The 12,985-nt window shown below is 47.8% G+C and overlaps 1 protein-coding gene across 1 annotated transcript in view; it reads left to right on the forward strand.

Moving 5' to 3' along the window:
- Window positions 1–638: 638 nt before the first annotated feature.
- Window positions 639–12,985, forward strand: part of PFDN1 (prefoldin subunit 1) — a 33,027-nt gene continuing 20,680 nt past the window's right edge. Inside the window, exons 1-2 of the mRNA XM_027643154.1 lie at window positions 639–724; window positions 1,679–1,845. Coding sequence (XP_027498955.1) covers window positions 692–724; window positions 1,679–1,845 — 200 coding nt within the window. The 5' untranslated portion in view covers window positions 639–691. The remainder of the gene's footprint in view (window positions 725–1,678; window positions 1,846–12,985) is intronic.

The raw sequence follows: 12,985 nt of genomic DNA on the forward strand, positions 1-12,985 counted from the left end.
CTCACAGCCCAGAAAGCAAATGGGATCCTGGGCTGCATCCCGAGGAGTGTGGCCAGGAGGTCAAAGGAGGAGATCCTCCCTCTGTACTATGTACAGTTCTGGTGTGCCCAACATAAGAAGGACATGGAACTGTCGGAGTAAGTCCAGAGGAGGCCACTCTGGGTGTTGATAAGGGGATTGGGGCACCTCCCCTATGAAGACAGGCTGAGAAAACTGGGGCTGTTTGGCCTGGAGAAGGGAAGGCTGAGTGGAGACCTCACAGCACCTTCCAGGATCTGAAGTGGTCTATGGGGAGGTCAGTGAAGGGACTCTTTGTCAGCAGCTGTAGTGACAGGACAAGAAGTAATGGGCACAAACTGAAAAAGGGGAGATTTAGGTTAGATACACAGAATAAATTGTTTATTGTGAGGGTGGGGAGGCCCTGGCACAGGCTGCCCAGAGAAGCTGTGGTTGCCCCATCCCTGGAAGTGTCCAAGGCCAGGTTGGACGAGGCTCGGAGCAACCTGGTCCAGTGGAAGGTATCCCTGCCCACGGTGAGGGGATGGGGCTAGATGGTCTTTAAGGACCATTCCAACGCCTCCGCGATTCCAAGGCAGGGGACGGCTCTGCCTCCCCGGGGAAGCCCTGGCCGGTCCCTCAGGAGCCGCCGGGACCGCCCCCTCGGCCCGCGCATGCGCCGTGCGGGGACAAGATGGCGGCGCCCGTGGACCTGGAGCTGAAGAAGGTACGAGACCCCCCCGCCCCCCCCCGGCCTGTGTCCCCCCCTCCCCCGGTTCCTCCCGCCCCCTGTGTGTCCCCTCAACCCGTGTCTGTCCCCACCGTGTGTCCACTCCCCGCGTGTCACCCCCAACTCGTGTGTGTCCCCCCTGTATTCCCCATGTCCCCCCCGACCCGTGTGTCGTCCCCTATCCGTGTTTCCCCCCTGCCCGTGTCCCCCTACCCGTGTGTCACTCTGTGTCCCCCTAGCCATGTGTGTGTCCAGCGCTGTGTATGTGTCCCACCATGTTCCCCTACCCGTATGTCCCCACCCGTGTCCTCCTCCTTGTGTGTGTCCCCACCCGTGTCCCTTCACCGTGTGTTCCCTCACCCACGTGCATCTCGTGTGTCTCCCCACCCATGTGTGTATCATGTGTCCCCTCACTCGTATGTGTCTCCCATGTTGTCCCCCTTGGGTGTTCCCTCACCCGTTTGTGTCCCACCCCTGTGTGTCCCACTGTGTCCCCCCACCCATGTGTGTATCATGTGTCCCCTCACTCGTGTGTGTCCCACTGTGTCCCCCCAACCATGTGTGTCTTCTGTGTCCCCCCACCAATGTGTGTCTCCCATGTCATCCCCGTTGTGTGTTCCCTCATCCCTGTGTGTCCCACTGTGTCCCCCCACCCACATATGTTTCAGGTGTCCTCCCCGTTGTGTGTCCCCTCACCCATGTGTGTGTCCCACTGTGTCCCTCTACCCATGTGTGTTTCATGTGTCCTCCCCCTTGTGTGTCCCCTCACCCCTGTGTGTGTCCCACTGTGTCTCCCCACCTATGTGTGTCTCCGGTGTCCTCAATCCCCCTACCCCTGTGTCCTCCCCAACGTGTCCCCTTGGCTGATCCCCTCCTTCCGCCATCCCTGGTCCGGTTGTGCCCCCGCTGCCCGCCTGGGCACCCCTCACTCCACCTCCCTCCCCTGGCCAGGCCTTCACGGAGCTGCAGGCCAAGGTGATGGACACGCAGCAGAAGGTGAAACTGGCTGACCTGCAGATCGAGCAGCTCAGCAAGACCAAGAAGCACGCCCACCTCACCGACACCGAGGTGATGATGCTGGTGGATGAGACCCGCATGTACGAGGGCGTGGGAAGGATGTGAGTACCCGCTGGAGAGGGGGTGACCCCGGCTCTGTGTGTGGGCAGAGGGGATCCCAAATTCAGGAAGGACATTGGAGCGAGTCCAGAGAAGGGCAATGGGGCTGGGGAAGGGGCTGGAGCACCAGGAGGGGCTGAGGGAGCTGGAGGGGCTCAGCCTGGAGAAAAGGAGGCTCAGGGGGGACCTTCTCACTCTCTACAAGAGAGTGGAGCCAGGTGGGGGTCGGGCTCTGCTCTCAGGGAACAAGGGGGAGGACAAGAGGACGTAATCTTAAGCTGCACTAGGGGAGGTTTAGGTTGGACATCAGGAAGAATTTCTTCACAGAAAGGGTGATTAGACATTGGAATGGGCTGCCCAGGGCAGTGGAGGAGTCACCATCCCTGGAGGTGTTTGAGGACACATTTGTGAGAAGGCTCTCACAGATCTGTCCAGAGTCAGTAATTTCCTGTGTGCATCCCCTGTGCATGGTTCATGTTCTACAGAAATGCCCTTTGCAGTGTCGTGCCAAGGAATGGATCTAATGCCACTGCTTGGATATTTTCAAAACTTTTGGAAGTGAGCATAACGCTTGCGTGGCTACTCCCAGTGCACTAAAGATGTGCCTCATGAGTTGGGTGGCTGTCAAAAGAAACACCTTAAACCAGAGTTGAGGTGTGTTAATTAATTTTCCCAACACACTTTGGTGGGACTTCAGCAACCTCTGATACAAGACCATACAAAGTGGTTTCAAATCTGAACCACGTGCTTGCTTGGCAAGTATCACACTAGATTTCCGTGTTTCTGATTTGAGAAACAGGATTTTTCCACTGCTGTGATTTTTCTCTCTTGTCTCTCGTGTGTTGGGTAACAGTGATGACTGCTCATCTCGGGACGTGGTTTGCGAAACGGTGGATCTGCTCTGACTGCTGCCAAAAGGGGTGATTGTATCGACCTCTCCCCCACCCTGTTTACCCCACCTTCTCCATGTCAAAGGGCCAAGCAGTGAGCCAGGTCAGGCTGCAGGTGCCCTGATCCATCAACCCATGCAATCTCCTGACCGAGCTGTAGGGAGGTGGCAGGACTGGGAAGCCAGGAATGGTGTGTACTTTGCCTTTTGCTGAGGCTTTTCAGGTGAAGTTGTACCCAGGCTAATGGAGCTGTTCAGGGTGACAGTCCCCTTCTTGGTTCCCACTAAATAAACGTTTCCAAGTAGGTGCATTAAGTGCTGGGCTTGGTGGGGATGCTGGTGCCTGGCACCTTAAAATGAGACAAATTCTGGTCCTTTGCAAGAGGCAACTGATTGACCTGGGCAGGCTGTAGATGTAGTAAACACTCGTGTTTGGAGTAGTCATGAGATGTCTCAAGAGCGTTTTTTTCTGTTTGGTTTGTCAAAGAGCAGACAGGTGAAGAGCAGAAGATAATTCTGGAGTCAACACGTTTTTCTAAGGCTTTTTTAAAATCCAAAAGTACAGAATACTTCTATGTGGAGAAGTCCCTCCAGATACCTTAGAAGTGTGAGTGTATTAGTGTTTTGTTGCAAAGTAATCCTGCTTGTGAATCAGACGTGGGGAGCAGGGGGTGTTTGGGTGGTTGCTAAAGTGCATTTTTCTGCTTTCTGCTTCTGCCTCCTCCTTAGGGGTAAGAGACACCTTCTTTGCGTCCTAAGCCATTTACTCTTCTGTGTGAAGGAGCTGCAGGAGCCACAGTCTTCTGGGAGTCCTGTTTTCTTTTCCATGACCAGCCAGGTGCCCTGGCAGCTCTGGCTCGTCAGGGATGGCAGAGGCGCCAGCAGGGAAAATATTTGCATTATGATAGTATTTAAAAACTGAACTCTTCATGGGCTTTGCTGTACTAGTGGCTGTGCAAATATAGATTGAGAGACTGCTCTTCTTCTGAGCACTACTCAGTCACTCTGTTTTAATGGGTTTTTTTTGTCCTACCTAAGCTTGACAGGGTGTTTCTGTGAGCTCTGCCTGTCCTGGATGTGGGGCTGAAGCTGCCTTGCCAGTTGGTGTGATCTGTGCCACCTCCTAGTGCAGGGAACATGAGGCACTTCCTGGAGCCCATTCCAACCCCTAGTAGAGAATTTATTGCTGAAATCTGGGCTTTTAGCAAAGCAGGCTAAAGCAACCCTTGAGCAGGAGTTAAAATCCAAGGGCTGTCTGGCATCTTTTGTTCCTCTGGAGACCAAAGGAGGTGGTCACTATGGTTCTTCTGGACTTTGAAGCCGTGTTCTGTGAAGTGGAATAGCAGATGTTTTAATTTGTTGGCTTCATTGGCTTGCATGGACGTGGAGTTTGGCCACCAAAGGGATACTTGTGATGTCTTAATTTCATTTGCGTAGTCCAGCATGCAAATGTTGGAGCTCTAAAGAGTTCCAGTTACCCAGGAAGGGTGGAGGTTTGCGTCAGCATTGACTCTGATTATCAGAGCTCTTCTGCTCGAATAGCTCAGTTCTTTGAAATAAGTTTTCTGCTTCTATTCCTGTGCTCCATTGTTTTTTTTTTTAAATTTCCTTTTTTTTTGTTTCTCCAACCCATTTAAGTTGCTACTTAGAATGTGGCTTCTGATAGGGTCTCTCTGTTTTTTTGTCCAGCTTTGGTGTTTTGGGCTCTGTGCAGAGGGCTGGGATGTACAGTTCTGTAGGACAAGATACTCGAGGGTTTTGTGGAATTTGAAGGCTCAGGGAACAGTGGTGACGTGCTGCACGCTGGGAGGAAGTCTGTCCAGTTGGGTACTTCCTTCCGCGTTACTTGGAAAACAGTTGTGTGGTTTTTGTTCTCTGAACCCCAGTCTTGAGCCTCCTCCCTTCCCAAAAGGCTTTCCCTGCACTGCTGGTGAATGTGAAAGTCCATTTTTTGTTCCTCAACTCGGCCTTCCTTTTTTTTTTTTGGCAAATATTGCATTTTGTGTAACAAACCAAAGCCTTCCTGGCCCTCCACGTGTGGGGCTCAATTTACTCTTGCTGAAGCTATTTCTGGTTTGACACAAGAAATGTCAGTGCCACATAGTATGAGCTGATGAATTGCTGTGTACTGTACATATCCCTGAGGCTGGGATATCATCTGAGGGCTGGCATCTTGCCAAATACATTGCACTTCTGTTACTTCATACTCTTTTGAAAGGCCTGTTACGTAGCCTGAGACAGCTACCACTGTGCTGGACTTCTGCTTAGGCTATTTGGGAGCTGATATCATCGTGTTGCTTTGAGAACTATGTTGAAAGTTTAAGCTTCAGAATTCTGTCTGAATATTTCAGACCTTTCCCTTTACATTCTTCTACCCCATAACCTGGAGAAGATCCTTATTTACAGCAGAAAAATGTCTGGCACTTGTGCAGGGCACAGTGAGGAGAGCACTGCAGTTTGTCATGCCATGCCAAAATAGACACTCAGTTTTGGTTTGATATTGCTTTATCATCAGTTTACTTGGGCAGCAAATGGGAAAATGCTTGCAAAGAGAAAATATAAGAAAGTAAAAATCAAGTAAGTGCTGTAGCACAGCTTTATGTTCAAGATTTTCTGCAAATATAGTGTGTTATCCTAGCTGTTATCCCTATAAAATGACTTTGTACCATTACACTATTTTACAGGACAGCTGTAATAATATGATTTTGACTTTTCTTTTTTTTTAGAGTGGTTCAGATTTTTGGAGGCTGAACCCTACGCAAGTGAAACCTGAGAGAGGATTAAATGTCCTTGGTCATTCCTGGGACTTAAATGCATTGCTGCTTTTACTGTGATCCCTGGTTTTATTTGAAAATGAGACATCATCAGTCACTGTAGGCTCTTTCCTGGACCCCTAAAGACAGCAGTCACTGCTGCACATCCCTGGATGCAGCTGCATTTTCACTGTTTGTGTGTATGTGAGGTGTGTGTTTGACTCTACCAGTGCAGATCCCTGCAGAACATGCTCAGCTGTCCTGTGGTTCCCATGTCAAAAGACTCCTAAAGAGCTGAAGGACATGCAAGGCTTAATCTTCATGGTTCAGTTACTAACTATAGGCTGGTCTGTGAAATCCGAGTGGCTTCTCCATGGCCCCTCTCCGTGGGGAAGGCTCGGTGTGGCCCTGGGGCCCGGCTGCTGAGGAGCTGACAGGTGCTGCAGGCACAGCCAGCACGGCTTCAGGAGGGGAAAGTCCTGCTCCTCAAACCTGATTTCCTTCTGCCACAGGGTAACCCAGCCTAGCTGATCTAGGAAAGCCAGTAGATGTGATCTTTTAGGGTTTCAGGAAAGCCTTTGATACTGTCTCTCATGGGATCCTTCTGGACAAACTGCACAGCCCACAGCTGGATAAACACATCATGTGGTGGGTGAGCAACTGGCTCATGGGTTGGGCACAAAGGGTGACAGTGACATCAGGCTGGTGACCTGTCACTGGTGGGGTTCCACAGTGGCTCCATCGTAGGCCCCGTGCTCTTCAACATCTTCATAAATGACTTGGGCGTGGGACTGGAAGGGATACTGAGTAAGTTTGCCCACACTGAACTGGGAGGAGCTGTCGACTCCCTCAAGGGCAGAGAGGCCCTGCAGAGAGACCTTGATAAATTAGAGAGATGGGCAATCACCAACCATATGAAGTTCAGCAAGGGGAAGTGCTGGATTATGCCCCTGGGATGGGGCAACCCCGGATGTACGGACAGACTGGGAAGGAGAGGCTGGAAAGCAGTGCCAGGAAGGGGCCCTGGGGGTCCTGGTCAGTGGCCAGTTGGCCATGAGTCAGCAGTGCCCTGGCAGCCAGGAGGGCCAACCCTGTCCTGGGGGCATCAGGCCCAGCATTGTCAGCCAGGCCAGGGAGGGGATTGTCCTGCTCTGCTCTCTGTGGCCTAACCTCAGGTTCTGGGGGGAGTTTTGGGCACCACAATATCAAAAAGACATTAAGCTATTGGAGGGTGTCCAGAGGAGGGACACGAGGATGCTGAAGGGTTTGGAGGGGAAACCTTATGAGGAGCAGCTGAGAGCACTTGGTTTGTTCAGTCTGGAGAAGAGGAGATCAAGGTCAGACCTTGTTATGGTCTTCAACATCCTCATGAGGGGCAGTGGAGGGGCAGGTACTGATCTCTTCACTCTTGTGACCAGTGACAGGACTTGAGGGAATGGATGGAGCTGTGTCAGGGGAGGTCTGGGTTGGATATCAGGAAAAGGTTTTTCACTTGGAGGGTGGTTGGTCACTGAACAAACTCCCCAGGGCAGTGGGCACAGCACTAAGCCTGACAGAGTTCAAGAAGCGTTTGAATTCAGTGCTGACGTGAGTTCCAGGGACCAGCATGTTGCTATCAGCCTCTGGTCAGTACGTGGTTTATAGACTTGAAGCTCCTCCACATAGCTATTGAAAAAGGAAGATTTATTTTCCACAGTAAGTCTGGTGTGTGTAGAAGTTACTCAGGCACTGAGCTGTGAAGAAAACAAAATTTGCATCCAGGTGCTTGACCACTGTTTCTACTGTACACTGAACGAGGCCAGGGGTGCTGAGAGCTGAGAAATCAAAGGTTAAATGGGCATAAGCCAAAAGGTTTTCTGTCACCCAGTTGTTTTTTGTTTCAGGTTTTTCTTCATTTTGAGCTACTCACTTCTGCAGCCTGATCTTCACAGTGTCAGGTGTGAGTGGGTCTGTAAAAGTTTGCACGATCTTTTTAGAGAGCTCTCATGGAAACCAGAAATGAGACTGATGCACACAGGGGTGATGCAGTAGTTGTCTGTACAGCTGCCTGTGATTTGGTCAGTGAAGTGAGGGGCAGCAGCTGGTTGTCATCCCCTGTGAGAGGAGCATAGCTGGTCCTTGGGCTCCGTGCTTTCCGCTGACAGCACTGGGATACTGGGAGTCTGGACTCATGGATTTGGTTCCAGCTCAGAAAGGGAGCTTGTTCTTGTAGGCACAGGCTCCTTTTCCAACTTGACATCTGATTTCTCAAACACATTCCCTCCACTGCCCTTCCCCCGCATAGTTCTTGATCTTATTCCTGCTGCCCTGGGCTGTTCCTTTGTAATCTCCTGGATATCTTGGTCCAGTTACAGCTCTCCTGCCCTGCTGCTCTACATAATTCCTCCATGCAATACCAAAACGTCAGAGGAGAAAAGATTTCCATGGCTTGTGTGCAAGATGTCTATCTACCCTGTTCTAGGAAACAGCTGCATTTCTTTAAAAACTCAGCTTTAGACAAGAGAACTTGGACCGCCTGATAAGTCTGTGTTTGTCAAATGCATAAGCAACAGAAACAAGGGTCTTAAAATAAAAATAATAGCCAGTAGCTAGTTTAAAATAAAAATAGGTCTTTTACTTATCCCTTCTTGAAATAAGCCTGCTGGTTGTAGTCCCCCACCTACTGTGTGGGTGTTCTGATAGAAGATTAGCGATACAGCTTTTCCTCGATCCTTGTCTCCCTTGCCTGGGGACATTTAACTCTTTAGGAACATTTTTCTCTTGGGACTGGGGCTATGACATTCAAACAAGTTTGTTCCATTGTTTTCTTTATCCCTAACTTTTCCCCCCACCTGACAACAGACAACATAGAGAAAGGAGATACCTGAGTAAACTTAGAGGAGATGAAATCTGACTGGAGAAAGGATGGGTCAGGAGGGAGATGGGCTGCTCCTGAAAACTGCCCTTGTTGCTAGAAGAGGCAGTTTGATCTGCTGTGATCCAGAGGCAATGTGCTGCCATGGAAATGCCAGGGCCTTCACAAAGCCTTGCACTTGCAGGTCAGGCTGTTGTGGGGAGTGAGGGCTGTAAAAAGGCACCTTGGTTTTGTCCCTGCCTCCAGAAAGAAGGAAGCTGGGCTGCCTTGCAAATATAATCCATCTGTTGGTTCAGGGGCTCAGAGTTCTGTTTGAATACATGCTAGACAAGTATTAAATGTTTTTTGAGGAGCTTAAACTGCTCCTGCTTTTGTGACTTGCTGTGGCAAATGACTGTTCAAAACCATTATGGAACATGACTGACTGACTTCTGAAGTTCTCCAAGCACTTAAAATGCCACTCTGGTATTCTAAAACAGCAAGAAACTTCCATTTATTTTAAAATTTAGTGAATTTAAAGTACTGTATTTTGAGTCTCTTTCCCCATTTCCTGAAGGAAATACTGGAATAAAGGGTGAGAGTCCCTGGGGAAATACTGAATGCTAGAGCATTTCTTTCAGGATATAGGGCTGTTTCTCTGGTTTAGCATAGAGGATGTGACTTTCCTGCAGCAGAGGAGAATGGCCAAATCACTGGACCAAAGAAGTACTGGGAGGGTCCCCATTTACTCCCTGTCTTGCTTTGAGGATGCCCTTCCAGGTGTGGAGTCAATGGATATCCAGCCAGCAGGGAGGGTGTGACAAGGTACTCAGGGCCCACAGCTCTTGGATCTCTGAGCTGGTGTTTGTATGTCAGAATAACATATAAAATTTATGTGGAACAGCCTTAAAACAAAAGAGAAGTTTAGTTCTGAGCATCCTGACCTTGCTACCTGTTCGAAACCTGAAAGAAAGAGGAGTTCATTCATGACCTCTGCATTAAAACACTGAATGAAACACAAGGAAACCCATCCTGTGGGATGAGATCTCCATTTAACACCAGTTTAATACAGAGATGCAAAAACCAAAGTGCTGCATCAAATCTTGAACCAAATGCAAGACGACTTCTGTCTCGAATTCTTACTTTGTTTTCTCCAAAACTATTTGCTGAATTAACAGAATGTTTCAGCCAGTTTAGGAGAAAAATAAATAACTTGGGCTTTCTGAGAAGAAATGTTTCCAAAATAACAGCCAGCCTTTTTTTGGTCCCCAGATGCTGATTCTAAGAAGTTTGTTCTTGCTGATTAGGACACAGCAGTGTGATTGTTTTGGTGCTGGCTAATTTAGCTCCAGAATCCAGAAATATCTGTCTATTAGTGTTATGCTTGAATTCTTTTGGCTCGGTTATCTTTGCCTCCACTGCTGTGATGTTTGCTGTAGTGCTTTGATGCTTTGTTGTAGCAGGATTTGGGATGTGCAGAAGCCAAGGCTGTGCTATTTATCCACAAGCTGGGTCTTCCTCCTCGCTTTGCATTTCAAAGGTTTCCTCCCCGGCAAGGCAGAAAGCATTTTTTTTTTTTTAATTCTTTTATTGCAACCATGGATGGATTTGCTTTTCAAAAGAGGTGTATCCAGATTTTACTAGTTTTCCTGTACATGTTCTTGGGGAAGGGCTGCTGCTGGGAAGGGCATAAGTTTGCCTGTCAGAGTGTAGCAGTATCTCCATGTCACTTCATGGAGTTCACTTCACTGCAAAGTTCACCTTTCTGATCACAGAAGATTTACCAATAGGAAAAAAAAAATTAAAATAGAAATTTCTTTAGGATTGGTTGACCAGGGTAATCACACCAACATTTGCTTGTTTATGTTTTCCTTGGTGCATGTTCATGAAATGTTGGAGTTTTTGGGTTTTTTTTTAAACATTCTTCCATAGGAATTTGTGGAGAATTCTTAAAAATAGAGCAGACTTTAGAAATGGATCTTGACTTCCTATTATTGGAAAAATTGTTTCTGTTTTCTGCTGCTTGCAACTTTCAAATATGGCACAACCCAGACTGCAAGAAATCTATTTGAGGTGCATGTGCTGGCTGGTGTGTTGTTGTCCTCTGAGTTCCCCTGGCTTAAACAGGCTACAGCTCATCATTTCTACATACTAACAAATGATATTAAAGCAAAATTAGAAGATAAAAACACCAAACCAGGACTACAGTGAAGAGAAACTACTCATAGGGATTTCAATTCCATGAACTGCTGTCATGCTTGCTGTTTTCCCACTGGTTTGAAACTCAGATGTTATGAATTCCTGTATGATAGAAGGGAGGCATTTGCTTGCCTTTTTTTTTTTTTTTTTTTGAATTCCATTTATGTTGATTGAGCCTTCTAAAAGAATTTATGATGTTCGTTAAAAGCAGACCACAGTACTATGTTATTATTTTGGGCTGTTCTATATTTAATACACACTTAGAGGTATATTCCTGCTTTCTTTTTTTAAAGAACCAAGCATGAACAATGGTATAAATCTACCATCTAGTTAAGTGTCTGGCAATGTAGAAACTGCTGCTTGCAAGCTGTGTTGCTATCTTGGCTTGGGGTAATGTAATATGCTGTAGCTATTGACAGATCCCCCCTCCCCCCAAAAAAAAGTGACAGCTCAATGTAAACACGGCCTGAAGTGCAGCCCAAACCCCTCAGCAGGGCTGGACGCGCCGGGACGGTCGGAGCACAGGTCTGAGGAAGCAAACAGGGTGGCACTCTTTGTTCAATTCCTTTAGCTCCTTAAAGCAAATAGGTTTATGGCTTACAGACGTTCATCTGAGTAAAAGTTACCCTTGTTGGGGCCTACATAAGCCGGGGTTTGGCCGGCGTCCAGCGCGGCTAATCCGCGTCTCCGCGTGCTCCGGTGTGTCCGGCTGGGCTCGCGCAGGTCCCGCCGCCCAAACAGCTCCCGGTGCTCGTCCACCTCTCCGAGGGCAGCGGCGAAAGGACACGTGAGCTGTAAACTGCTGCTCCTTGGAATGTGTTCGTGTATAATCCTCCCGATATAAGCTGCTGGGATTTGTTTTGCTCTGAGGTATGTGGGAATAGTTGGGGTCAGATATATCGAAGGCGACCCAGTGAGACGACTGACCACTAAAATAGATGCAAACATGGGGAAAGCTTCAACTCATCTGTCCCAACTCCATCTGTTCTGAACCAGCTCTAGTTAAGGCATATGATCTGTTGATGGGAAAGTCAAAATCAGCCTGAAAAAATGTGAAACCCTTAGACATGAAGGGTGGCAGCACAAACTATAATTAGTGATGATTTTTCTTTCTTTCTTTCTTTCTTTCTTTCTTTTTTTTTTTTTAATATTGCTTCCTTGTCTTGTTTGGAACTGGGTAATTCATCTGGGGTGACTAAAACTGGAATTTGCTGGGGTAAAAGCAGGGCCTGTTATGAGCTGCATGGTGAATCATTTACAGAAGCATCATTAGACCCTGGGAGAGTGGAAGGGGACTACTGGGTTCTGGCAATTGTGCACAACTGGCTTTGGTTCAGTCAAGCTAGATTGCTTGGGATCAGCTCCTTGGAAGCCTTTCTTCCATTGGCTTTGAACAGTACTTAAAATGCAATAATCCCCTACTGAGTCTGCTCAAGGCTTGAGCAGCAGTGCAAGTTCAGAATTAAAAAGCATCTCTAAATAGATAAGGACATAACTGAGCTTAGCCCAACTTTTCTCACGGAACAGTCTGGTGGAAGCGCTTGGTTTCAAGGAGCAGCATTTTCCATGTAAATAACTACTGTGTTATACCACAAAACGTTAGGTTGTTTAGAAACACAATAAACATGTTAAAATAATGTTATGGCTTTGGAGAAAGTTGTTTGTTTTCAGTATCTTAGGTTTTTGTAGAGAGTTTCCCAGACACAAGGAGAACTGTAAAGCTAACGTTGCAGTGACTCTTTATGTGAGCTGGGAGCCAGGTGAATGGACTTTTAGGTCTGTTGTTCATCAATATTCTGGCAAAATAGCACTGGATGTTCCTGCCTGTAAAATTGTCTGTCTCTGGAGTTAGGCAGAGGGCTGTGTATCCATCTTGGCACGGGGAAAGCTTAGGCTTCCCCTGGTACCATGTGCTGATTCTTGCAGGGATCTGTGTGGAGCCAAGTGGGAAGGGTTGTTTGCAGATTGGCTGGAGAGAGTCCTATGGTCTGTTGTGGGGATCCTTCCCTCCTGGTTTTAATGCTTGAACACAAACTGCCTCTTGCACTGGCAAAGCAGGCAGGAGAGACACTGGAACCATGTTCCCTAAACCAGCAAGGGAAAGGCTGAAAGCTCCAGGCATAAGGGCATAAAGGCTGAAGTTTGTTGCAGTTGCAAGTAAGAAAGTAGGGATTCTTCATGGAAAACGTGAACTATGAGCATCACTGGGACTCCACCTTTAATAACTTTAATGACTTGTATGTCATAATGAAGAGTGGCGTGTGCTGAACAAACATCTCCATAACCTCATTCATTAGGAGGCAAAACTTTGAGTATCTAATATTATGTCTCAAAGTCAAATAAACAGTACATTTTGGTGCAAACAGGCTGAGTTATGGAATTACTTACACTGGGGTAACATCACTTTGTGGGTGTGAATGTGTGACACAAAGGAGCAGACAGATGATGGAGTGGGGCAGCACTGCTGA

This window comes from Corapipo altera, unplaced genomic scaffold, assembly GCF_003945725.1.
Source record: "Corapipo altera isolate COAL_440 unplaced genomic scaffold, ASM394572v1 75, whole genome shotgun sequence".
Lineage (NCBI taxonomy): Eukaryota > Metazoa > Chordata > Aves > Passeriformes > Pipridae > Corapipo > Corapipo altera.